Source organism: Electrona antarctica (assembly GCF_951216825.1).
Source record: "Electrona antarctica genome assembly, chromosome: 2".
NCBI lineage: Eukaryota > Metazoa > Chordata > Actinopteri > Myctophiformes > Myctophidae > Electrona > Electrona antarctica.
This window is the reverse complement of record NC_136807.1, coordinates 7,919,937-7,947,644: the sequence shown is the minus strand read 5'-3', so window position 1 is coordinate 7,947,644 and position 27,708 is coordinate 7,919,937. Positions and strand designations below refer to the sequence as shown.

The 27,708-nt window shown below is 43.7% G+C and overlaps 2 protein-coding genes across 2 annotated transcripts in view; both read right to left on the bottom strand.

Annotated features, from left to right (window-relative positions):
• Nucleotides 1-6,774: 6,774 nt before the first annotated feature.
• On the bottom strand, nt 6,775-19,111 carry LOC306939128 (putative glutamate receptor). Its single transcript, XM_079523628.1, has 10 exons — nt 19,063-19,111; nt 18,752-18,825; nt 14,064-14,095; nt 13,752-13,931; nt 11,944-12,167; nt 10,917-11,014; nt 10,185-10,405; nt 9,186-9,405; nt 8,335-8,585; nt 6,775-7,085 (listed from the first exon to the last, which is right to left on the bottom strand). The coding sequence occupies exons 1-10, from the start codon at nt 19,071-19,073 to the stop codon at nt 6,984-6,986; spliced, it is 1,413 nt and encodes a 470-aa protein (XP_079379754.1). The 5' UTR covers nt 19,074-19,111; the 3' UTR covers nt 6,775-6,983.
• Nucleotides 19,112-22,280: 3,169 nt separating this feature from the next.
• plch2a (phospholipase C, eta 2a) overlaps nt 22,281-27,708 on the bottom strand; it is a 237,626-nt gene continuing 232,198 nt past the window's right edge. The window contains exon 24 of the mRNA XM_079523685.1: nt 22,281-25,169. Within this exon, the coding sequence (XP_079379811.1) occupies nt 23,491-25,169 (1,679 nt within the window). The 3' untranslated portion in view covers nt 22,281-23,490. The remainder of the gene's footprint in view (nt 25,170-27,708) is intronic.

Genomic DNA, 27,708 nt, shown 5'->3' with positions numbered 1-27,708 from the left:
CCTCCAAAGATATACATGGCCTTCCCCAAGACACAGGCTGAGTGGTCGATCCTTGCCTCTGGAACGGTCCCCGTAGTCTTGGGCTTGAACCACCTATAGGTGTTGACATCAAATGCATAAAGCACGTTGGAGTACCTTGACGTCTTAGTAATGCCCCCCCAGATGTAGATGATATTGTCTATCCGCATGGCCGTGTGGCACCAGCGCACTGAGGGGGGACTTTCTTCTCTTGTAGCCGTCACTGGGGGCAACGTCATCCATATCAGGCGCACTGTGCAGAAGACCCGCACCTCAATCTGACCCATGCGGGTCTCCGTGAAATAGTCGCCTCCAAAGCAGTACACCTTGCGCCCAACTGCCACAGCAGCATGACCACATCTACTTGGTCCTCTCTTCAGTTGCAACGACCAGCTAAACATTTCTGCTCCCATTTCTCTCTCATTGTGTAAATGTTGAACTGTGTAAATGTCTTCATCACTTGAGTTTAAATACTGTAGGCCAGCTGGTCTGACGTCACACTGACACACTATAAACAAAACGTGTTGCCATGGCAACGCCGATTTGCGCAGGACGTCACATTACGGACAGAGCGCGTCTGACGTCACACACTCAACACAACACCGATTTACGCATACGCTTCAAGGGGGAGTGGTCAACCGGGCTAGATTTGGCAGGTGTATTGTTTGTTTCTTTGTTTATTTCACTCACCAAAGGAAAAAATATACACTATAGGATTCAGCTAGCCAGGGCTAGGATTCAGCAAAATGTTGCCTAAAAACAGTATCTTGAGATTAAGGACCATTATCCGAGAAAACATTTCGGAACAAAACGGCTTGCCTGCTTTAGGCTACATTAGCTGTAAAACACAAATGGCCCATGTGTTCGGACTGAACGAACCACCTTACAACAATTGTGAATTCATAATCATAGCTGACCGCTATCAATAAATAATAACATGTAATTCCTACCCCATGGAGATGGGCTGTGTGGCTAGTGTTGAACCGCCACGGTGCTGCTGTGGAGCCGCGGTGTTCTGTGCTGACTGTCTTCCACATGTCTTGACCCGTTGACCGTGGACGGCGTGGAGGTGAAGTTGGTTTCAGCTGATTTTTAGGTTGGATGAAGGTGACGCTAAACCGACTTCCAGATTTCTGCTGGTAGGTTCCTAAATGGTAAGGAAGTAGCATTTCCCATTGGCTTCTGGACTGGTTGTTTGTGTAAAGTTATTAATTGTTATTAAAGACAAGTGATCACGCTTCAGCTTTAGATCCTTTTAAAATTGGCGGCTACGAAGCAGTCGAGCATCAGTTTACTTTTGAGAGCGACTGAGCGTGAACGACAGACTGTGGCTATACGGAATTCATGGCACTGGATTTCATGGATCGGACTACATTGCACCGAGAGCAAGAGCCGCAGTAAACTGCGCGCAAAGAAAATGTCCGAGTATATATAATATATAGTACTTTTTAAGAATACCAAACTATAGTAGCAAGTTTGCCCTTGGGTGGCACAATAGTGAGAATTCTGACAAGTGGACTTAAATCAATAAATAACACAAACAAACATAAATAAACAGGCTAATATTTCAACATGAAATGAAAAAACTGCAGGTGGCATAATAATTAAAGAGTCTGGCACAGCAGGCTATCTGTTGTTATTGTCTGTTTTTTATCTGTGTTTTTCTGAAATAAAGTTTATAAGAATGAAAGAAAAAGCATATACCGGTAACTATTTGAAAATTACTATCCATAGAAAAATAATTCATATAACCATCAATCATCATCACCATCACAAACATCCTACTGTTGTATATTATTCATACTGTATTTCCATTAGTGTAATCACCTAAAATATATTGATCGAGTTGTGTTTTTGTTATACCTTGCATAGAACATGCCCTTTTAGTCCAGTATTCAACTTGACTTCACACAAATTGCAACAAGAATTGACTCGTATACCCTAAACTAAAGGTAGGCTATCCTCTTTAACATAATATATATCTATCTATAAATGCAAATGTACCATCTTCCATCTTTTATATCTATAAATGCAATATGTCTCTGTCTGTCTGTCTGTCTGTCTGTCTGTCTGTCTGTCTGTCTGTCTGTCTGTCTGTCTGTAATGCATGTAACTTGAGAACCGTTAGCCCCATCTACTTCAAATTCGACACACGCGTTCCACACCCCCACAGTGCCCATGCAGTGTCGAGTCGGTCGGACCCACGGTTGTCCAGAACCACCACAAAAGGCCTCTGCCCGGGCTCTGGACGGCCCCTGCCCCAGGGTCCATATATGGAGCTGCCCTGTTCTGACATCACAACGCTCCATATTTGGGCATGCCTTACACAGATATAGACATATAGTTCTATATATTATATAGGACATATATAGGAATAAAGGGGCACAGACAGACAGATACAGAAATCTCGGTAACCCTTCATTTTACGGTACGGTAATTACCAGGTAACTACCAGGTAATTACCTGGTAATAATAGGTAAGTACCTGGTATTACCTGGTAACAACCAGGTAGTAGTTATAAGTATTTGCCCATTAATTACCTGGTAATTACATGGTAACTTCCAGATACATTACTCAGTAATTACTATGTAATTACCAAGTATTACCCAGTATGTATAACTATTTACTGTATAATCTCCTGGTAATTATATGGAACTTACCATGGTAAATGACACACTGGTTGCCAGGTAATTACCAAGTATGTTCCTGACAATTACCAGGTATTTATACGTTTTTAGTATGTAATTACCAGCTAACTACCCGGTATTTACTCTGCAACCAGGCACGATACCCTGGTTGCAGGTACTATAGGTATGTAGGTACTATAGGTATACCAAGTATTTTCAACAACTACCAGGTATTTACTCTGCTACCAGGCAAGTTACCCAGTAGGTACTAGGTCATTACCAAGTATTTTCCTGACAACTACCAGGTAATAACATGGTAACTGTATTCACTGTGTTTACATGGGTACTACCCATGAAACACGTGGGTAGTAGCCTACCAGGAAATTACCAGTTGTACTAGGTAATTTCCTGACAACTACCAACTACCACCTGATAGGTATCCAGTAAGGGAGGAGGAACTGTACTGTAAAAGGAAGCGTGCTCTATTTCCATGATATTACCATGTACCTACCTGGCAATTGTAGATTATAATCCTCCCCATTACCCATCAGGGTGTATTTTGAACTTTGAACTTTGAATTTTGAACTGGCAATAACTGTTAATTACCAGGTATTTACTGTGTAAATTAACAGGTAAAACCAAGCAAGTTACCGTGTAAGAAAGGTGTAATTGTACTGTGAAAGGAAGCGTGGTTTGTTACAGTGAAAGTACAGGGTAATATTATGGAAACAAACCACGCTTCCTTTCACAGTACAGTTCCACCTTTCTTACACGGTAACTTGCAAGGTTTTACCTGTTAATTTACACAGTAAATACCTGGTAATTAACAGTTATTGCCATGGGTAGTACCCATGTAAACGTATTTTTTGTATTTTTAACTTTGAACTTTGAACTTTGAATTTTGAACTGGCAATAACTGTTAATTACCAAGTATTTACTGTGTAAATTAACAGGTAAAACCAAGCAAGTTAACGTGTAAGAAAGGTGGAACTGTACTGTGAAAGGAAGCGTGGTTTGTTTCCATAATATTACCCTGTACTTTCACTGTAACAAACTACGCTTCCTTTCACAGTACAGTTCCACCTTTCTTACACGGTAACTTGCAAGGTTTTACCTGTTAATTTACACAGTAAATACCTGGTAATTAACAGTTATTGCCAGTTCAAAATTCAAAGTTCAAAGTTCAAAATTCTAAATACACCCTCATGGGTAATGGGGAGGATTATAATCTACAATTACCAGGTAGGTACATGGTAATATCATGGCAATAGAGCACACTTCCTTTCACAGTACAGTTCCTCCTTTCTTACTGGATACGTATCAGGTAATTACATGGTAGTTGTCAGGAAATTACCTAGTAACAACTGGTAATTTTCCTGACAACTACCAGGTAATTACATGGTAACTGTAATCACTGTGTTTACATGGGCGCATGGGTAGCCTACCAGGAAATTACCAGTTGTTACTAGGTAATTTCCTGACAACTACCATGTAATTACCTGATAGGTATCCAGTAAGAAAGGAGGAACTGTACTGTGAAAGGAAGTGTGCTCTATTGCCATGATATTACCATGTACCTACCTGGTAATTGTAGATTATAATCTTCCCCATTACCCATCAGGGTGTATTTTGAATTTTGAACTTTGAACTTTGAATTTTTAACTGGCAATAACTGTTAATTACCAGGTATTTACTGTGTAAATGAACAGGTAAAACCTTGCAAGTTACCGTGTAAGAAAGGTGGAATTGTACTGTGAAAGGAAGCGTGGTTTGTTACAGTGAAAGTACAGGGTAATATTATGGAAACAAACCACGCTTCCTTTCACAGTACAGTTCCACCTTTCTTACACGTTAACTTGCTTGGTTTTACCTGTTAATTTACACAGTAAATACTTGGTAATTAACAGTTATTGCCAGTTCAAAATTCAAAGTTCAAAGTTCAAAGTTCAAAATACAAAGAATACGTTTACATGGGTACTACCCATGGCAATAACTGTTAATTACCAGGTATTTACTGTGTAAATTAACAGGTAAAACCTTGCAAGTTACCGTGTAAGAAAGGTGGAACTGTACTGTGAAAGGAAGCGTGGTTTGTTTCCATAATATTACCCTGTACTTTCACTGTAACAAACCACGCTTCCTTTCACAGTACAATTCCACCTTTCTTACACGGTAACTTGCTTGGTTTTACCTGTTAATTTTCACAGTAAATACCTGGTAATTAACAGTTATTGCCAGTTCAAAATTCAAAGTTCAAAGTTCAAAATACACCCTGATGGGTAATGGAGAGGAGTATAATCTACAATTGCCAGGTAGGTACATGGTAATATCATGGAAATAGAGCACGCTTCCTTTTACAGTACAGTTCCTCCTTCCTTACTGGTTACCTATCAGGTAATTACATGGTAGTTGTCAGGAAATGACCTAGTAACAACTGGTCATTTCCTGGTAGGCTACTACCCACGTGTTTCATGGGTAGTACCCATGTAAACACAGTGAATACAGTTACCATGTTATTACCTGGTAGTTGTCAGGAAAATACTTGGTAATGACCTAGTACCTACTGGGTAACTTGCCTGGTAGCAGAGTAAATACCTGGTAGTTGTTGAAAATACTTGGTATACCTATAGTACCTACATACCTATAGTACCTGCAACCAGGGTATCATGCCTGGTTGCAGAGTAAATACCGGGTAGTTAGCTGGTAATTACATACTAAAAACGTATAAATACCTGGTAATTGTCAGGAACATACTTGGTAATTACCTGGCAACCAGTGTGTCATTTACCATGGTAAATTCCATATAATTACCAGGAGATTATACAGTAAATAGTTATACATACTGGGTAATACTTGGTAATTACTGAGTAATTACTGAGTAATGTATCTGGAAGTTACCATGTAATTACCAGGTAATTAATGGGTAAATACTTATAACTACTACCTGGTTGTTACCAGGTAATACCAGGTACTTACCTATTATTACCAGGTAATTACCTGGTAGTTACCTGGTAATTACCGTACCGTAAAATGAAGGGTTACCGAAATCTCCATATATGGTCATAAAAGGGACACAGACAGATGGGTGGAACGGGCACTCTGACACGGGTACAACGGGTATTGCATAGCCGGGTGGGGCATGGATCTCCAACTTCCATCGTGCTCTACAGCCGGGCACCAGTCTAGTTCATTGAAATGAATAATCTGAAGGGAAAATCCTGAAATCCGGGAAATTCTAAATGGCTGCCATCTGCCGTAGTGATAATTATATGAAAGCACAACAGCTAGGCATACCACATTTTGTGGTGATAGTCCGATTCCCCCCCACTGACGCCTGGCCCACCACGGTCGATGCCTTCACAACAAAATACCATCTCAGTTTCATGCAGAGACATTCTGCCTCTCATTGCTTGTTTTGTTTAGCTGGCTGGCTCCTCCCCAGCAAAGCTTGATATTAAATAATAAATGTTCTTTATTTTCATCATGCATTTTTGAGACTTGTAGATCAGCCATTTTTGCTATTATACCTACAACAAAGTAATAGTGTTTAAGTGGTTAAATACACACAACCCTTTTAATTGCAATGCAAAGAAGAAATATGATAAATACTTTGAGACGAGAGAGAATTTGGGATATCTAGGAATTTATTTGGGAGAAAATGTGCTTACAGTCAAACAATGGTATTAAAACAAAAATAAACATTTAGTACAAAATTCATTCAGAGTAGGATTAGTATAATCATTGTGCTTTACGTTCCAAGTTGGTCTTGTACTATGTAGTACAGACATTGCAATGCCACCACTGTTTATTATTTATTAAATATGATATATTATTATATTATTATTACTGCTCCTCAGGGACAAATTAGCCATTGGGCCAGTGGGGCCGTGGCCCAGGGGCCCTTGGCTCTCAGGGGCCCTTCGGGGAAATTGGACCGTGAGGTACTAGGTTTGACGCCCTGAAAAGGGCTCTCGGGGTCCTCCATTGGCTGTTGATTTTGTTAAATTTAGGTTAAAAAGATGATAAAAACACGGAAAAACACAAACATTTTGCGTGTGCGCTATGGGGGCCCTGCAAATATTACCAGCCCAGGGGCCCTTGTGGGGGTGAATCTGTCCCTGCTGCTCCTACTACTGTTCCTGGACACTAACCACAAATAGTGTCTTATACACTTTGTAACAATCATGAAAAAGAAAGCTGTTGAACGCACATACTGGTTCTTACTGCTAATGAAACATAATGAGTTGTACTTTCTACTCGCAGTCATTGGAGTTTTCACACATACAGTACAGTCACAGTGTATTTGCCCTCTCTGACACTTGGTGGAATGTAAACCTGTTAAGCTTTGCTTGTTTTGTCTGAGGTCTCTTGGTCCGCTGTCTCCCCACTGCCCCCAAACCGTCGGCCTAGCTCTGTCGTCAACGTTGAGCAGCACGATTTCTGCAAACACAGTGACGGAAAAGAAGAAAATGTAATCCCAATCTGAACGCATCAAGCACGGTGGTAGGGGCGACTCACACTTTCGCATCTAGCATACAACATTGATGCATGCTAGATGTATGGGACTTGTTTACTGATGCAAGCTCGCAATTCATTTCCAATGGGAGTCACATGGTTTGACACAACATTTTTGTTGTATGGCTTTCGGCTGTGTTTCGACTGCCCCCCTACCCACTCATACAACACAAATGTTGTGTCAAACCATGTGACTCCCATTGGAAATGCATTGTGAGCTTGCATCAGCTATACAGTACATCTCATGCATCAGCTATACATCAGTCTGTTGTAAAGGTGTGAGTCAGGCCCGGCCTAGACAATAACTAAGACATTTGTACATGAGTACTACTGTACTACAGTATATCTTTTGAGTATCTGCATGTACTTGAGTGTTTTTGGATACTTTGACCTTCACACCACTATAAATTTCAAAGATAAATGTGTTTTTGTTGCACTACAATCAATAGGGGGAATCGTGCATTTTGATTATCTTCAATACAGCAATGCATTGATATTAAAAACTAAAGGTTTCTACTTTTGAATAGGCCTACTTAAGTATAAAAGAAAGTACTCCAGCACAATAAGTACACATTTGACAGAACAACCTTCATTTCTAGTGGAATAATAACATTGGACCAGGAGTATTGTATATTCATTTACTTTAAGTTCTGGGGTTGCAGTACTTTGTCCACCACAGACCAAGCAGCACCCTGTGCAGAGTCCCTTTTACCAGTGGTGGAAAGTACATTTACTTAAGTACTGTACTTAAGTAAAAAACTTAGGTATTTGTACTTTACTTGAGTGTTTCCAATTATTTGACTTCTACTCCACTACATCTCAGATCCAAATATTGTACTTTTACTCCACTACATTTATTTGAAAACTTTAGTTACTAGTTATTCATATAGATTTTGATTATTATTACTAAACATACACTAATCACTTCAGCATTATATACATTTCATCTACAAGCTGCTATTGTAGCCATTTGAAAACTTGAAATGAGCCATTCTGCACAATAAGTACTTTTACTTTTAGTAGGCCTACTTTAAATACATTTTGATGCCATAATACTTTTGTGTACTTTTACTCATGTACATTTTGAATTACAATACGTGTAACCGAGTATTTTTGTATTGCAGTATTATTAAAACAGTTGAGTATACTGTTTCCACCACTGCCCTTTGTGTACCTTGCTGTCCTTGGCGCGGCTGCGGACCTTGGCCAGCAGCTCGAGCAGGGCCAGCAGCAGTCCCAGGCCCAAGCCCAGGCCCAGCAGCAGGAACAGGCCCTGCATGCCGTGAGGCTCCAGGGCCTCGGAGGACTGGGCATCGTTGGCCCCCGCACAGCTGTCGGACCACCACTTGTTCCTCAGGTACGTCAGCCTGCCCGATTCAGACAACTGGAGGACGGCCAGCGTCAGATTCTTTACCAGCGGAGAGCCTGATGGAAGAAGATGGGAGGGAGTTAGTATAGCGGGGCGTCATTTGGGGTTCGAGGGGATGGCAAACGCCACCCCTAGCGTTAACATTTAGCCTTACAATTCTGGGTGTTTATTGCAGATTAATCTGATTTTCGATCGACACTTATAGACACTTATTTTCTTTCTGCAATCATACATTCAGTAATCACGTTAAACCTTGCCATGTCATTAGAGGCGAACACCTTTTTTTCAAAAAAGTTATTTATGAAATGGAGTTTCTGGAGCCTCTGGCGAGAAGTGTGTTGGGGTGGTGCTGATGGTGGTGGCATGGGGGGAAGGGGTTTGAATCTACATTTTGTACAGACCATAAAATGTCGACAGGCATTAGTCCAACGTGGCTGGTTAAGACTCGACCCGTGGCTCCCGACATTAGTTGCCGGTGGCCGATTGCACCTGTGGCTCCCGACATGCGTTACCTGTTAAAACTCACCCGTGGCTTCCCTGTGAGGTTTGGGTTAGGTTAGGGTTTGGGGTATAGGGTGTCGGACTAATGCCTATCGGACTGTTAGTACAGACCCAACACATGCACCCGTAGAGGCCCATATATAGCACTCCCTCACCCAGCTTAGCTGCAATAGTGTAGCCTCTCATAGCGATGACCTCCTGGGAGCGGGTCAGTGAGCAGTGGCGCGCCACGGCCTGGTCCAGGAAGACAGACTCTCCAATGAAGGCAAAGTTACCCTCCTCAGCACGGCGAATACCCTCCTCCATGTTGGGCACATACGTCTTCTTGCGCTCCATTTTCTCATAGATACGACGGTAGAGGGGGTCGAGGGAGTTCTGGAATGGAGTGAAGTTTGAGATGTACACAGAGCCACCATATAGGACGGTCCTTGCAAAGTATTGATCGCGCCAGAATGCTGACTGCAACAGTGGTTTCATTATTCGGTTAATACAAACAATAGTTCACTGAAGCTAGTTCAGTTATTTCCAATCGACAAAGTTCTACAGAAGTCCATTTCTGCGACTCAGTAAAAGTAATGAAGTCGGTAAAGTTATTTCCAATCAACAAAGCTCTATGGAGTCCATTTCTGCTACTGGATAAAAGTAGAAAGTTTTGAATTGAGAGTTGTTTTCCTCATCATTCCAACCTTAAACTCCCTTTTTTGGATTGAAGGATTGGAAATGGGCTTCCATAGTTTTCAGTGGAATGTGTTGAAAGTTTGCAGGGGGACAGATACTCAACACATGTAAATAATAAATATGCCAGGCAACCGCAGTAAGTATCAGTAGACCATTGTTTGTGTATTTTGGGGTGCTTTATCCATGGAGTAGTAGTAGTAATAATAATAATAATAATAATAATCAGCATTATTATTAACATTATTATTAACAATTAACAGCATTAACCCTGGTGTCCAGTTTCTTTTTATCTAAATTATTCAAAATGTATTCTACAAGCTCACAGTGTGTCACAGACAAAGATATTTTAGCTATTTTAGCTTTTCAATTAAGCAACCAAGCCCTAAGACAACTAGTCACTCTTCAATACTTCAGGCATTAGAAGCAACCATTGTTGAACAGTGAACATGGACTGTGACAATAGCAATGAGCTGTACCTTGAAGAAAGCCTTTGAGGAGCCGCTATCAAACGTCCCATACTCTATGACATCCTGGCTGGCGAGGTCCTCAAAGCTCTGGATGGGGACCTGCTTGTTGGTTTTCGAGTGCAGCATGGCATTGAAGTTGGAGAAGTAGCAGGCCAGCAGTAGTACTGCAAACACCCACCAGATGGCGCTGACTATGCGCCCAGACAGGGCCTTAGGGTGAGGACCAGTGCCTAGTGGGAAGCCAAAGATACAGTATGCAGTCAGTGTACAGGACAAGTAGTTGAGACTGAGATGAATAAAACCTTGGTGATGGTGATAACAACAGCAATCCTATGCTTTCCTCCAGGACTGTACAGGGAGGGAGTGCTATTGTCCTTGTGTCATGAATTGTTCAAGGGTCTGTTTTCAGGGTTGGTAGGTAGTGCACTGCAGATTTGTTGACTCCTGTGAGGTTACATTTTTGTTCCAATAAATTGGATTCAGTTTTACAAAGGACTCAACGGTTTGCATTGTAGATCACTTTTTTAGAAGGGTGGATACTGGTAATGAACGTAATTAGTAAATTAGTAACGTAACTAATGTGTTTTGATACCAAGTAGCTTAACAAGTTTTCTAATTTTTAAGTGAAGACTTTTGACACTTCCAGAGTAACTAACTTGCCAACACTGTCTATTGCATTCTGTTCTAATAGATTGAATAAATAATCTTTAAAGTGTGAACGTGTACGAGGTGCTGTGTCACCTTGCAGGGTGAGAGCTCCAGTGATGTACCAGAAGCTGTGCAGCAGAGTAAAGTTGTGCTGTTCCAGCTCGGGACCGGCCCACTCACACGGACTGATCCTGGAAGAGATGTGAACACACATTGTTAAGAAATTTAACCCATTTTGACCTGAGATCAGATTCTAAAAATGTCTTCTACATCCTGACAGTTTTCTGAAAAAGCTATGTTTCTATGTCAGTCGTTCTTCGATTTTTCAAAAATAGCAGACCTACAAGCTCGTAGCGCGCCACTCGGTGGCGCGCTATGAGCTTGTAGATCAACAAGCATTTTACTTCTAAACTAAGGGAGACACCAAATAGTCAACAAGATTTGTTCCGATTTTTTACGAGTTAGAACATTTGCAAGTGTCATGAAGTGTATGGATTATAGAGAAATATGTAGCAAGTTTGGTGCACTTGAGGGAAACAAAGTTACATAATAGTATGAAGCCAGTGGACATCTATGGAAGAATGACTGTTGCGTAACCTTCCAATGTATTCTCATATACAGTCGGGGGACCTGGATCATGTGTGTCGAATTCCATGAAATTCTATGGAGCCGTTATTGAGCAACTCCCTGTGAATGAATATGAATAATATGCTTTGACAGGCATGCCAACCGTTGGGGGTGACAGTGACAGGACCTACAGCGCACAGGGGGAATTGGCAACGACTAAATTGGGTGGACAAGAATCACAAAAACAAGACAGTGAAACCATTATGGTGCTTCGGCCAGCCACTATGTGGGTTTATTCCCCTAGTAACACAGGAAATATAAAATAAAAATGTAATGTTGATCTCGGTCGGGATCCACATGGGAGTGCGGTGTGGCTCCAATGTGGATTACAATATGGCCAGCATGTGATCTGAGTCTTCTATGATGTCGATGTCGATTGTCTATGACGTATGACTCCAAATCTGGACATGGTTTCAGCCTGATCAGATTGTGATCCAGTGGTTTACGAAATTAGCCACACACACACACACACACAGACACACAGGGCCCTCACCTGGCCACCGCGTAGATGCAGAGGCCGGTGAGCAGGAACGAGATGAGGACGCCCACCCACATCTCGCCGGAGAAGGGTGACAGGAAGCTGAAACGGCTCTCCTCGGCCGCCATGTTCTTGTGCAGGATGAAGCCGAGGCCCGTCTGCATGAACGGAGTGGTCATGTCCACCACGCGCTCTCGCGCTGCCGTGAGGGTCAGCGGCGCCACGGCCAGGTCAGCCTCCTGTGGTGGCATAACAACAGTCACATACTGATTGATTGAACACACTGATTGATTGATTGATTGATTGATTGATTGATTGGAAAACAGGTTGTAGAATGGGGACAGTTCAAGGAAAGTACAGGTCAATACAAAATCTGCTAAGAGGATAAAACCAAAATTATCAGAAGATTTAAAGACGAACAAATATACACAAAAGAAAATCACACCCGTATGAAGTGAGGGGCGCTCGATTATCATCATCATCACACCGGCATCCTCAATTTTCTGTCCTCACTTTTTATGCTCAATTCCGTGGCTCAGCTAATCAAATCATCACTATTGGGTACACACGCACACACAAAGCTGGACATAGGAGGGGCTAGCGCCGCTCAAAAAAAGAAATCATCATATACATGGTTAGAAAATAAGGGGAAACGTGACCACTGCACAAGTGAACACCTTGCAAAGTTACACAGCGTACACAACACAACAAAACTGAAATGCATCCCTAATTTACTGCTGCTGCGGAACATTAAAGACATTACATTTGTATTTGAGAGTGCAGATGTTTCTTTTGTTGTGTAGGTTGAATCTAGTGCACTGATCAGTGCTACTAGATGTTCACTCCAGGCCACAAAGCATGTGCCTTTGGCAGGCGTACGGATTGTTCCTTAATATGGACATGCTCAAGCCCGACATCAACGCAGATCGCCAGTGCTATAGTCGGTTGCTGTTGTGTTTGACATCAGACCAGAGCTCGATCAACAAGAGAGGGTTAGAGTGGGGGAGGGAGGTTGTGTGTTCTAAGTAACATGAATATTTTGTAAAGCAGGAAATTCAAGCATTGTACTGCGGCATGAAACACTACAGTACAGTAGGACAACAGATTATATACATAGAAAACTAGAAAATTGTGCTCCTGGAAGCACAGGTAGCCTGGCTACACAGGAACGGTGTGGGGCAGAGGTTCTGCTCGGTAGCCTGGCCAGGTAGTATTACACAGGAACGGTGTGGGGCAGAGGTTCTGCTCGGTAGCCTGGCCAGGTAGTATTACACAGGAACGGTGTGGGGCAGAGGTTCTGCTCTGGCCTCAGCACAGGTAGCCTGGCCAGGTAGTATTACACAGGAACGCTGTGGGGCAGAGGTTCTGCTCTGGCCTCAGGGAGTGTGTGTGCAGTGCACAGTTTCACGTTGATCGGTGCCAGAGATTCACTGCTTACAGACAGACGCACACATGAACAGACGGACGGGGCGAAATCATAGTCTTGGCCATGCCTTCAGCCTGGCGAAGATAATAATAATTGAGGTTATTCTAAACAAAATATTAACAAAATAAGCACTTAGGCCTATCATGTTTGTAGTGTTTGTATTTTAAAATGGTAACTGCTGTATAAATAGCACCCGCTGCTCATAGTACACTCTGTATCACATACAACACTGACGAGATGATACAGCTGGAAGCCAACAAATGCACCGCCATGAACTCACCCCTCGTATGACCTCGCCGATCATCCCCCATGAACTCACCCCTCGTATGACCTCGCCGATCATCCCCCATGAACTCACCCCTCGTATGACCTCGCCGATCATCCCCCATGAACTCACCCCTCGTATGACCTCGCCGATCATCCCATTCCAGTTGCCGCTGGCGTCCATCGCGCCATAGCGGCCGTCCTTCACCTGGCGGACGGTGTACGTGAAGTCCATGGTCTTGGAGAGCTCGAAGAGCAGGTCAATGCAGTAGCCTTCCAGTTCAGTCCCGCTCGACATGGTGTATGGATCTTGCTATGAGGCACCAATCAATAAAACCAAAAACACCTCATTACACCCTTGTTTATTTAAGCTTGCAGGCAGCCATTTCAAAATTGACACAATCCCCTTGAAATGTTTTGCTTTGTACAATGTGAGAGAGAATACCATTACTGTGGTGACGGTTAAGTCCCTGGCATCTGCAATGCAAAGAGAAACACTTTGTTAGATTCTCACTGCTGTCAAACTGCAGGTCAAGCTTCTGTCTGAACAAATGCCATAGTTATAGTTGTGTGTCGTGGCACAGAAAATAGCAGATCTACATGCAGGCTAAAAATGCATTGCAGTCGGGTGCGTTGTGAGCTTTTGGATGTGCTTGTGAGCTTTTCTATGTGCTTGTGAGCTTTTCTATGTGCTTGTGAGTGTTCGGTGTCCAACGCTGGCACACAACACAGTATAAATCAGGCTTTACTGTAAGCCACTTCTTTCTTGCGTTTCAGTTAATTAGCGGTTTCCTTTCATGAGCCCAAGTGTGTCTCTAGACAGTGGATGCTTGAACCTCAAAAGAGTAAACACCCCCCCCCCCACCCCCCAAAAAAGCCAGTATAGTACAATGATAGTATTTGGTTTTCTCTACAGCCCCCCTCCTCTACCATTCTACCCCAACCCTCCCAGTATCCGTCCGGTAAAGTCACACACTTATCCGTGACATTCAAAGTTGTTTTCGTTTTAGCCCCTGAACTGTGACCAATGGCATTCAACAGCGTGTCCGGCCAGGACCTAACATGCCCTGCCAGGGTTGTTGGGAGGAGGGGTTGACAGCGGAGGTGCCAGGGGGGGGCACGACTTATGCAGCGGTGCCCTCCTTCCTCCATAACAAAAATGATGACACTCTGTCAGCCTCCTTTAGAGAAGATGGCAAGACCTAGGAGCTGCGGAGATGCCTGTCAGTTCACGGCCTCCACATGCGGAGCCACCCCGCCCCACGTGGTTAATTGATTTATCACAGTCCTTTATGGCCTGAGGCAACGAGGCGCTCCCCTCGCCTCGTGAGAAACGGGATGCTGCCACAGTTAGACGATGCCCCCCCATCGCGCTTTGACGGGACTCCAGTGGGCCCTTCATGCCGTTGCCAACGGGGGAAGAGTCAGATGTCGAAGCGCGTAAATGCTTTGAGAGCACCCCCCTCCGTGCAGGGCAGCCAGAGCATGCTGGGATGTTGGAGTACTTTCATACAGAACCCCCTAGGAAGGGTTATGTCAGACGGATCGGGGAAAAGATGCTTCAATTGGCTAAAGAAAAGAGCTATTGCAGGCCACATATAGGGCTGGCCTAGAGTTGGTTTTCCATTGTATCCACATATAGTGTCAACATGCCAAAAGCCATTATTGTTGCTAACTGGAGCAAAGAATTGTTGACAGCATGCAGATATAAAATGAAGTCATGAATGTAAGGATGGGAGATCATAGGTAGTATTCAAGGTGTGGGCCAAACTTTAGCCCTTAAAATAAGACATACAATGCAACTATGATGAATTCCTGTTCTGTCCTTTGTCTAGAAGTGTCTATTTGTACGTCTCTAAATGTTTTTGATGAATTGAACATTGTGGACCCTATTGGAAACAAGTGTAATGCTTAATTGGGTCGTCCACTCACAGTTAACAGCCTTTGTATTGAGTTTGTGCTTGAAATGTACTGTAATTCTGCAAACTGTTAATACATTTTTCAATCAATCAATCAAAAAAATCTGATGATGTGGTCTCCTGTCTAATCTATACCTATCAATAGTAAAGTAATAGTAAAGTAAATGGCTGAGTGCATCAATCATATAGGTGAATTTAGCTATGTTTCATCCATTTCAAATGAAACAGGCCCTGAGCCACTAGGAAGCCCATGCGGGAAGTTTGTTCTCGCTAAATAAGAAACAGGACACTCAAACCAATAATAACCAATATTTGCAACAATGTGCACTTTTGAAAAAACAAAGTTGATAATGCAGCAGGGAACAATACGGTATATTCCTACTTTGTATCTATAGGCCTACATTCAGAGCAAGTTTAACTGGCTTGTAGGAGAAGATACAAATATTTTCATGTATTGAAAATGTTTTTTTTTACCACTTATATAACACTTATATATATTAATAATAATACACAAATGTGTCTGTAATCTATTCTAGATTATTAAAACAGATGCAGATGAAGTATTTCAACACCTTTATAATTGGACAGCTAAAAACAAATTTATATTGCAAACAACAGCAACCACTTCAGTTGGTCCCCTCGTTTTTTTCCCTTTACACCAAATATCTTCGCCAAAAATAGTAGATTCACGCTTACAACACGTTGTGAGCTTTTAGATTTGCTATTTTTGCAGAATAGGGACGCTAAGGTTCATGTGATAATGTTTCTACAAATTTGTTGAAAAGCTCTGCAACCAGTGAATCATGTTTGGCTATAATCACTGTATTTGTGGCCAGTGCCATTGGATTTTTATTTTGTTATTAGTATTATTGAAATATTGCAAGTGGCTCTAGTCTGATCCCAGTGAAATGTGGGATCCCATTAAAGCTGCAATCCATATGTTATATGGTCATTGTCTCCCTCTCCCGATGGAGAGAGGTAACTGCAAAGTTTATCCCAACTACAATACAGATGATAGTGTTCAATCCGTGTCCCAAACAAGTTGGGCGCCAAGCCCAATTGAGCCAGTTGATCTCGCTATGATTGGCTGAGACATTAGTCTAAGCAATTTTGGGAAGCAATAATTAAAAGAATCACTTGAAAACAAAGCAGGCATGCCAATAGCAAGACTTAAAGGACAACTTTAGTTTTTTTCAACCAATGTTCATGTTTTAGGTTGTTATTAGAGAAACTAAAAGGTGAGTGTTACATTTCTTTCATTTGCTGCTTTCTTTCGTTTTAGGGATTTTAGCTCTTTTTGACAGGGGGCGGGGGCATTCGAGCATGGGGCTAAATATGTATTTTTTCACAAAATGTCATGGCGATTTCATTTTATTTTATTTACTATAGTCCTACTAGACCCCAATAAATTACATCTGGCCACAAAAGATCACAAGATCTATTGAATGTGACAAACTGACATATTGAGCCTATACACACAGTATAAGCCTTCCCCCAGTAGGCCTCCTTTACATTCAGTAGATCCTGTGATCTTCCGTGGCCAGATGTCATTTCCTGGGGTTTATTAGGACTATAGTAAATAATAAAAAAATTAATCACCATAAAATGTTGTACAAAAATACATATTTAGCCCCATGCTCGAATGCCCCCGCCCCCCTGTCAAAAAGAGCTAAAATCCCTAAAACGAAAGAAAGCAGCAAATGAAAAAAAAGTAACACCTAAAACATGAACCTTGGTTGAAAAAAACTAAAGTTGTTCACACTAACAATGTTGGTGTAACAAAAAGATGCTCTAGAAAAGACAAAACAATGCACATCTTTCAACTGTCACACTCTTCATGACTTTCACTTAACCCGCCATTGCTGCCGTTTGGTGATGTCATGGATGTTGCATGAACTCTGATTGGTTTACAGCAGGGGTTCTCAACCCGTGGGTCGCGACCCCTCGGGGGGTCGCCAAATTATTTTAGGGGGTCCCCAAATTATTTTCAAAAAAAAAAAAAAAAAGAAATCACGATTTTTCAAAAATAGCAGACCTACAAGCTCGTAGCGCGCCACTCGGTGGCGCGCTACGAGCTTGTAGATCTGCTATTTTTAAATAGCTATATTATAAAATGCTTAAAACACCAAAAGGGGTTCCCGCCCAAAATGGTTTAAGGTTATTGTAGCAGTCAATTTATATTGGGGGTCGGGAGGGGGCGGGGTGGGGGTCCCGAGACGTTGCCAAAGCATTTTCGGGGGTCCCCGGCCAAAAAGGTTGAGAACCCCTGGTTTACAGTATATTTGAGGAGACAGACGTACAGACAAAACCCTGTCCTACACACCGTGGCAGGGACAAATTAGCCATTGGGCCAGTGGGGCCGTGGCCCAGGGGCCCTTGGCTCTCAGGGGCCCTTCTGGGAAATTGGTCCGTGAGGTACTAGGTTTGACGCCCTGAATAGGGCTCCTGGGGCCCTTCATTGGCTGTTGATTTTGTTAAATTTAGGTTAAAAAGATAAAAACACGGAAAAACACGAAAATGTCGCGTGCACGCGCGCTATGGGGGCCCTATGGGGGTTAATCCGTCCCTGCACCGTGGTCACTGTAGAATACAAGTGAAAGCTCGGAATTCAAAATTTACTCGCAGTAAAAGTACAAAAGTCAAATCAAAATGTACTTAAAAAGTACTCATTATGCAGAATGTCTCATTTCACAAGTTTTAAAATGTATAAAAATCTTCTGAAAATAGCAGATCTACAAGCTCATGTCGCATCACGACACATTGTGAGCTTGTAGATCGGCTATTTTCAAATTGTTTAAATGTAAATAGGGCTGAAGTGGTTAATGTTTTGTAATAATAATAATAATCAAAATATACAAAGTAACTAGTAACTAAAGTTTTCAAATAATTGTAGTGGAGTAAAAGTACAATATTTGCCAGTACAAGTAAAAGTAGCCTATTGGAAATTGGAAATACTTAAGTAAAGTACCGTACAAATACCTCAAAATTGTACTGCTGTGGCAGCATCCCGTTTCTCACGAGGCGAGGGGAGCGCCTCGTTGCCTCAGGCCATAAAGGACTGTGATAAATCAATTAACCACGTGAGGCGGGGTGGCTCCGCAAGTACAGTACTTAAGTAAATGTACTAAGGGATGTGCAACATGCAGACTGAACAGGGAAAAAATACATTTACTCAGATACAATACAAGGAACGGCTGATGAATAATATCCTCACCTGTAGTCAACACACCAACAAGCAGTGTAACTACGCATACTCCAAACGCTGTGCCACTGTCCATGATCACCCGCCTGAAAATACACAGTGCTGTAATACTAATACACTGTCCATGATCACCCGCCTGAAAATACAGAGTGCTGTAAGCTTCTCACATCCTCACAGACAGCCCTTTCAATAGTTTCAGCCTTTCATAAAAGATTGTTACAAACTATATTAAATAAAAAAATATATATTATGCCATATATTGTGTCTGCATCTGACTTTAATAAGAAAACAAGTTATGCTCCAACTAGTGTCAGTGTCCTTACCTCAGTAGCATGTGTAAATGAGCTTGCTTTGATGGAACTCCTGCAAGACGGCACAGAGTACAAGGCACATCACAGAGCACAGCTGTTGGGGGGGCTTTATGAGGGCTGGGTTTGGAGGGAGGAGACAGAAAAAGGGCCTGCCACTGCTGGGGTATGGTTGAGGGAAAGATGAGTCATCAACTAGAAGGAAAAAAAGCCAATCCTAGAGAAAGTTTGTGTGCCTGACGATAGTAAAATATTAAGAAAATATGAATCAGTTTTACCTTCAATAACTACATTATTTCATAGCTAATGCTGGTACACTACAGTACCTTGTTGGTACAGCAGACAATGCTGATGCTGACACACAGTAAGAGTCTACCTGAAACATGCACACATGTTATTAGCAGGCAGCAGCCCTGTTTACATTTGAAAATGGCAGCAGCAATATATTTGGACTCCCGAGACCGACGGCCTTTGACGCGTGTCAGTCCCCATCTCTCTCCTCCTTTCCTGTCTGTTTACTGTTCACTATCAATAAATGCATAAAAAGCCCAAAAAGTGCACATATATACTGTAGAGCCGACTGATTAGTTTCTTTCCAAAAGTTGTGCAACAGCAGGTTCTGAATGCAAGCGCAAAGTGCTGGAGATTTGGCTACAGCTGAGAGCTGATGTGTTGCTTGTGTTAGTTCATTATATTAGCTCTACAGAGTTATGACTCGAGCCATGTCTTATCTATCCTACAATTTTTGTAACCATTTTTTTACCCAGTGTCAAATATCTAATCTGTAATGTAGTTTTACTATGACTGGACAGACAGGTGATGGAAAATAGACACTCCCTATTGGTCAATTTAATATTGTAAAAAATAAAAAGGGGGTTCTTTTTTGGGGCTGTTTCTGAGGAAACCTAGAAAGAGAGAGGTAGGGGACTGACTGCAGCAAATGGCCTTGAGTTGGATTCGATACCCAGGCGGGCTGCGCAAGGAGATTAGATTTGCATAGACTCAAAACAAATCCAATAGAAAAACTGAATTAGTTTGTGAGACAGATAGAGAGTTACAGGCCAAAATGTAAAGTTAATGTTTAGACTGTATTGCCACCCTTGGACAATATTGGTAGTTGGTGAGATCTATCTGCCAAGTTTTGGAACTGTAGCCGTTATGTTGTCTGAGACCCAGCTTACAACAGTTACATTAGGATTCCATCAGTTTCCTGCTGTTTGGATCTCCAAGTTTTTAAAAGACGTCCATGCAAGGCATTTGAACGTTTTGACTACCGTGCGGTCTGTGCAATATATAATTTCAGCAAGCCTTTCTTTCTAAACAATGTATGGTGACTACTATAGTATTTCTCTTTGTAGGAGTACCAGGGAGGTGTATGTACTGTAGTGAGGAGCACCACGAAGGTGGGGGTCTTACTTTTGGCGCACCAAGCTGGTGGGGTATTCTAAGGGCCGATTCATACTCCTATTTTAGAGCCGAATAAAAGTCGGTTCGGCTCTGTAGAGCCTACAATGTGACGTCATTTGAGGTTCGGGGGGGGCGGGTACCGTCCTAAAGTCGGCTCTTCGGTGCTACTGAAAATTTCTGACGAGCCGAAATCATTTCGGCACTACAGCGGTAAAATAGGAGTATGAATCGGCCCTTATAGTAGCCTATATGTGGTAGTGATCGAAGGGGCCAAACCTGGCACAGATTTTGTTTCCTCACTGAACCTTAGCGACGACTTCAGAGTAGAGCTGATGGGAAGAGAAAGGGAATGTGTTCACTGCAAAAAGAAGCAGGCTTAGAGGCGTGTGAGATAATAACCTCCATTTTGTTCCAAAAACTCCCGCAAAGACCAACTGTCCTTACATATAATAAATATTATTAACAGTGAGTAATATTTATTTATGTCAGTTACTATACGATACGTTTATAGTGTAGTGTACCGTCCTTTCTCATGCCAACTAAGACCCTTACAAGTTGGAGCATGAGCCATGAAGCTTATTGACTGTGACTGAGACTCTATAAATGTATGTCTTCCTCAGAAAGACTTCAAAAACAAGCAGCGGCTGGGCTGCATTTCCACAGTGAGAGTTGTTTTCACTCCTTTGTTGGCGACAAAAGTATTCCGTCGGCTCCAAAGTGCTCACCAGGGCTCAAGATTTTGGTTGAAGGGGCCAAGCTGTGCCAAACTGTGTAGATAAATACGGCTTCAAGGGGGACTTAGGGCGAGCCCAGAATCTCAATGAAGCCATATCTTTTGTGTTTGTGTGGGACAGCGGGGGCAGGTCTATGGCAGTAAAATGAGCATGTTGTGCTTCAGAAGTCTCTCAGGACCGAGGAAGAGGCCGCCTGGCAGCCTGTGACAGCTCACAAGAGGAGGCCCATCGCCTTGGAAACCAGACTTGACAATGACTAGGCCTTTGATTGACATGTCAAAAGAGAAAAAGAAACCTGTGCTTGTGAAATGTGCTTATGCAACTTCTCACATTTAATTATGACTGTCATTAATAGTATAGTATATGGGGGCTGAAGTTTATTCAAGCACAAGTTGTTTTGTAGCATAATTCCTGTGCACTCCAGTCTCGCAGGGGGGGCAAGCGCTTCTGAAAAGATGTTTTTCTCTCCTGTAACAACTGACTGAGCATGTAATCTGTTGTGCAACCTTAACCCATTCAGGCCTGACGTCGAAATTAAAAAAAAAAAGTTTTCTAAATCATGACAATTTTCGGAAAGATTTGAGGCACATTTTAACGATTTTTCAAAAATAGCAGACCTACAAGTTCATAGCGCGCCACTCGGTGGCGCGCTATGAACTTGTAGATCTGCTATTTTTCAATAGCTAAATTATAACAATGTTTAAAACACCAAAAAGGGTTCCCGCCCCAAAATGGGTTAATGGTTAATGTGGTTAAACGCTAACATGACATGGATGCGTTCCAGGTCTCAATGGATTAAGTAATTGTTGCGGCCATTCTCTCCCCCCGCAGGGGGTCTTGAGATTTGTGCCAGAGAGGTTGAGTGAGTTGACGGCTGGTAAACACAGCCGCAAGCAGAGACCGTAATTAGAGCAACGGTCAGACCGTTGCCAACACCAAGGCCAATGGCTTTTACATGTCAACTCGTGTAAGGCTTACTTCCACTGGACGCCTGGATTGTTAACCATTTGTCTTTTAAACACTGAGACGAGTGACACTTATTGGTCAATGAGAGCAGAGTAAACTAAATTAATGAGCCGTAGAGCTGTAGGGTTCAGTTAAGAGATTTATTCAGGTCATTATTACACATGGTTTGAATTAAATATCTTCCCTAAAGTGTTGCACAAAGAACTGGCACTGCAGTGCAAACATAGACCTACAAATAAACGTGCTTTGATATGAATCATTCCCATCTGGTTTGAGTCCCACTGACTGACCAATGGAAACACTGGGATCCAGACATGATGCGTACTGTATGTGACAACTGGAACGGAGGTTCAAAATATTAACAAATCTTCATATAAAAACTCTTTGTAAAATAAAAAAACAGATCCTTGGGATAAATATTACAGTGCATAAAAGACATGCAGTCAACATAACAGGGTAAAACATAACATTGTATGCTAAATTGTGTCTACTCTACCACCATTTTAAAGTAATCATATCATCTTGTTGGTAATAACATGCCTCAGTGATCGAGTTAATGGAAATATTGGCAGCTTGGTCAAATTACAAGGTATTCACTACACAAAGAACAGGGACAATTAAAAGACCTGCATTCTAGGAATGATTTTATCCTATTTCTGCAGCAAAAACATGGGATAAGCCCTCTCGCTTTTAGTTAAAAACAAACAAAGCCATCAATATGATCTTTAATATGATACAATGTCTTTTTCAAAATATTGCTGTCACTTGGCTGTGCTACTGATGTCCAAGTACTGTATGAACAGAAAATACCAATCTAGATTAAAATGAATTAAACGTATAGCATATTATATAAAAAACAAAGGGTTTCATTTTAAATTCAGTCGTCTAATAATAATCTTTTGTTACTGTTAATGACTATTCAAACAAGAATAAGTCACTATGAACTTAAAAACAGGCATATAAAAACTGGGGAACTAAATACATTCTAGCAATTATTGAACATTTGGTGCAAACGGAAAACAGTGTTAAAACGGATACTTTTATAATAGTTGCTCTCCGCTACTATACCTATAGTTTTGAGAGACTTTCTGTGCGACATTGGTTTAGTTAAAAATTATTTTCTTTGTGAGCATATTCATCTTTTATCATATAAGAAGAACCAATTCAGCAGGACAGTTTTCTGGAACATGTAGAAATATTCTGGGTGCTGTAAACCAGTTTCAGCAACAGGCTTAAAGCACTTTCTACTTGTGAACAAACTGGATGGAATTTCAAATGAGTGTCTTTTCTTTTGTCAGCGTCTCTCACGCTCAGTTCCAAGACAATCTGTCAGTTCTTAGAGCTTGAGCATGAAAAAGACTTCGTTGTTTTCGGGGTCTGGGGAGGACTGGGGCTGTCGGGGGGACGAGGATCCCACGGGGGCCAGCTGACTCAGCAGGTCCAGGCTAGAGCAGGGGCTACGGGCCACGCAACATGCCCCCTCTGGGTTCCCTCGCTCCTCAATGGGGCTGGCGCTACCGCTGCTGCTAATGCTACCGCCAACGCTCGCGTTCCTGCCCTGGGCCAGGCCCTGCAGCCTCTGCCTCTCTTGAGCCTGCTTGGCTCTGTTAGCAATGTAGCGCACTCTGCTTTGGCTCCGCGAGGACGTCCGCCGCAGCGGGGGCTCGTCCATGACGACCACCTCCTCCCGGTGCTCCGTGTACGTCGTCCTAGGGGAAAAGTCGCTGGCCGTCAAGGGCTCCACATCGGTCAACCTCCGTAGCTGCTCTGTGAGGTCGCTGGGCGGACGCGACTTCTGCGGGCTGCCCCGGCGGAGCTGCTCTCGGGTGGGCCTGACGATGAAGCTGCGGCTGATGCTGCGGTACTTGCTGTCGAAGTTGCAGGCGATGTCGTCCGACGTCAGGTCCCCCAGGCTTTTGGACATGGAGGAGGTGGAGGGGGCCACGGGGGCCACGGGAGGCCTCCTGGCCGAGGACGTGGCGGCGGACGACTGTTTCAGCCCCTCCATGTAGAGCCGGCTCCAGGTGTGTCTCCGCTGTGCCGTTCTGCTGGGCGAGTCCAGGGCGTCTTCCCGCGGCACGCCCAGAGGCCGGCTCTGCAGCTCGTCCTCCGGAGGGTCCCCCTGCCGGAGGTTGGGGATGGACTTGCTCTTGCTGACCGTCCGCGGGGCGTCGTAGGAAACTATGGCCGAACGAGGGCGGTTCACCCACGGCGGTTCGGCGGTCCCGCTCATGGGCAGGCTGGTGAGGCTCTTCCTGACCAGGTTGGGCAGGGAGAGGTCGATGACGGTGTCGTTGGACGAGATGCTGGAGGACGATGACACGCTGTCTCGGTGGCTGCCCGGCTCCAGCTTGCTCCACAGGCGATCGTTCATCGTGGCGTCGGTGCACACCTCCGGCACCGCCGAATCGCCATGCTCGGCCGACGCCGCCTGGACCTGTCCCTCGCTTTTGGTCCTCCGTACGGGCACATGATGTGGCATCGGGGTGTTGAAGAGCGCTCGCCTGACGGGCGTTCTCTGAGTGATGGCGGCGACGGGGGGTTGAGTGGGAAGTGCCGGGGCAGGGGGCTGGGAGGACACTGCTTTAGACTCTACTTTATCCATGTTTTGGTCCGTCTGAGTCTGCTGGGCTTGCTTTGGGTTTGGCGCGTGCTCCGTGGACGATGGAGGGCCGTTGCTGACCCAGGGATCTTGGCTACACTGTGTCGGGACAGTTTTAGAGGCTGGCCCCTGAGGGGGAAGAACGGCCACAGGTAATGACGGGGATTTCTTAGGCTCTCCCCTCACTTTGACAGGACTGGCCGCCGGCCCATTTGCGGGTGCAGTTAGCGGGGAGGTTGCGGTGGTGATTATTGCTGTGGATGGTGAGTGCAATGTTACTATTGGGGGGTGAGGTGAGGACAGGTCTTCTGGCGGGGTGGAGACGGAGCGTACAAGACGTGGGTCCCTGGGTTCTTCAGTGATCGGTGCGAGTAGTGGAAGAGGGGGAGCAAGTCTCCGCACTGTGGGACAGTCTGCAGGAAGAAAGAGGGGGGGGGGGGGGGGGGAAGCAAGGGATGTTAAAAAAAAGTCAAATCCCCAGATGGCAAGAATGTGTTTTGTGCAAAATAGACGAACATAGGATATGTGATACTGTACAAAATACACGAAAGTGAACATTACAGAATTTATTGTTGCTTTTTTACAACCGGAAAATAGTCTGATAACATGGTATTATTTGCTCTTTAGGTTGCTCTTCCTATAATTGCGCCAGGTACGTTTTGTGCATTACTGTTGTGGTTCAGCAAGACAGAGGCCACAAATTAATCACAGCATCTCTACAGGGACCATCCCTGTGTGGCTCTGTGCCTTTGTCACTGCTCCCCTTTGCACCAATGAGAAAGGACAAGCCAAAGGAGACCATCCCTGTGTGGCTCTGTGCCTTTGTCACTGCTCCCCTTTGCACCAATGAGAAAGGACAAGCCAAAGGGGACCATCCCTGTATGGCTCTGTACTGTTCCCCTATGCACCAATGAGAAAGGACAAGCCAAAGTGAACACTGATTTCATCTCACATTAGTGCAGGTGTAGAGTAGCAGGAAATGTGGATACTGAATCTCGTCTGGCCACAGTAAAAGCCAGAGTGCTCATATAACTCAAGAGTATAAAAATAATCACACCCGTGTGAAGTGAGGGGCGCTCTTATCATAGTACATCATCATGAATCATCTCATACTGGCCAATCAGAATGCCTGTTGCCACAAATTTACGTCATATTTGGCGGACATTTGACCTAATTTCTCCTTTCATTGTCGATGGCAAATATGAGACGTGTGGGGACAAGATGACGTAAATGTCCCCTTCATTGTCAATGGCATTTAATGTTTGTGTTGTGGACATTTTGTGGGGACAAAAGCGGTATATAGGAGGGACTAGGGCCTCTCAAAAATAGGCCCTTACGGTTCTATGTTTTTTGAGCGGTGCCAAACCGCTCCAATGAGTGAACCGAGTGTGTATGTCTGTCTGAGTACAAGGCCTCAACAGCTGCATTACCGCTGGGTGACCTCAAGTGGCACTGTTGAGCAGCCTAAACTTTAGGCAGCCCAACAGTGGCCACTTTAGGTCACCCTTTAGGCCCTAAAGGGCCATTCACACTGAGCACTAGAACTACAACTGCAGCCAGCCAGCAGAGTTGTTGAGCAGCCTGCACCGCTCTGTTCACACGGGTGTGATTTTTTTTTTACACTCTGTGTGAATGAACACTCTGGATTTTAGCGGGTAACAGAGCAGGGTGGTGAGATCAATGAGGGCAATGACATCATGTAATGAGGTAACAGAGCAGGGTGGTGAGATCAATGAGGGCAATGACATCATGTAATGAGGTAACAGAGCAGGGTGGTGAGATCAATGAGGGCAATGACATCATGTGATGAGGTGCAGGAGGATGCTAAACGCACACCAGTCTTAGTAGTGGTGCCAGCTCATGGCAGAAACACACCAGTCTTAGTAGTGGTGCCAGCTCATGGCAGAAACACACCAGTCTTAGTAGTGGTGCCAGCTCATGGCAGAAACATCTAAAGAGTTAAGTCTTAAAAAGACAAAAGAGTGGCTGCACACACTGATAGCCAAAGAGCCGATTATTTATTAGGATGCAGAGTAAAAACCAACGTTTCAGCAGTACAACTGCCGAAACGTTGAAACCCATATAGCCTGAAGAAGGCAGTTGTACTGCCGAAACGTTGGTTTTTACTCTGCATCCTAATAAATAATCGGCTCTTTGGCTATCAGTGTGTGCAGCCAATCTTTTGTCTTTTTAAGACTCTTTATCATGTAATGAGGTAACAGAGCAGGGTGGTGAGATGAGGGCGATGAGATCATGTAATGAGGTAACAGAGCAGGGTGGTGAGATGAGGGCGATGAGGTCATGTAATGAGGTAACAGAGCAGGGTGGTGAGATGAGGGCGATGAGATCATGTAATGAGGTAACAGAGCAGGGTGGTGAGATGAGGGCGATGAGGTCATGTAATGAGGTAACAGAGCAGGGTGGTGAGATGAGGGCGATGAGGTCATGTAATGAGGTAACAGAGCAGGGTGGTGAGATGAGGGCGATGAGGTCATGTAATGAGGTAACAGAGCAGGGTGGTGAGATGAGGGCGATGAGATCATGTAATGAGGTAACAGAGCAGGGTGGTGAGATGAGGGCGATGAGATCATGTAATGAGGTAACAGAGCAGGGTGGTGAGATGAGGGCGATGAGGTCATGTAATGAGGTAACAGAGCAGGGTGGTGAGATGAGGGCGATGAGGTCATGTAATGAGGTAACAGAGCAGGGTGGTGAGATGAGGGCGATGAGGTCATGTAATGAGGTAACAGAGCAGGGTGGTGAGATGAGGGAGATGAGGTCATGTAATGAGGTAACAGAGCAGGGTGGGGAGATGAGGGCGATGAGATCATGTAATGAGGTAACAGAGCAGGGTGGTGAGATGAGGGAGATGAGATCATGTAATGAGGTAACAGAGCAGGGTGGTGAGATGAGGGCGATGAGATCATGCAGGCAGACAAAAGAAGGGTGAAG

Coding starts and splice junctions, on each gene's coding strand:
- LOC306939128 (XM_079523628.1), bottom strand. Junction 10,406..10,916: donor TGGAGCTCTCACCCTGCAAG/GTGACACAGCAC, acceptor GCTTCCCACTAG/GCACTGGTCCTCACCCTAAG. Junction 9,406..10,184: donor CCTCAAAGGCTTTCTTCAAG/GTACAGCTCATT, acceptor ACTCCATTCCAG/AACTCCCTCGACCCCCTCTA.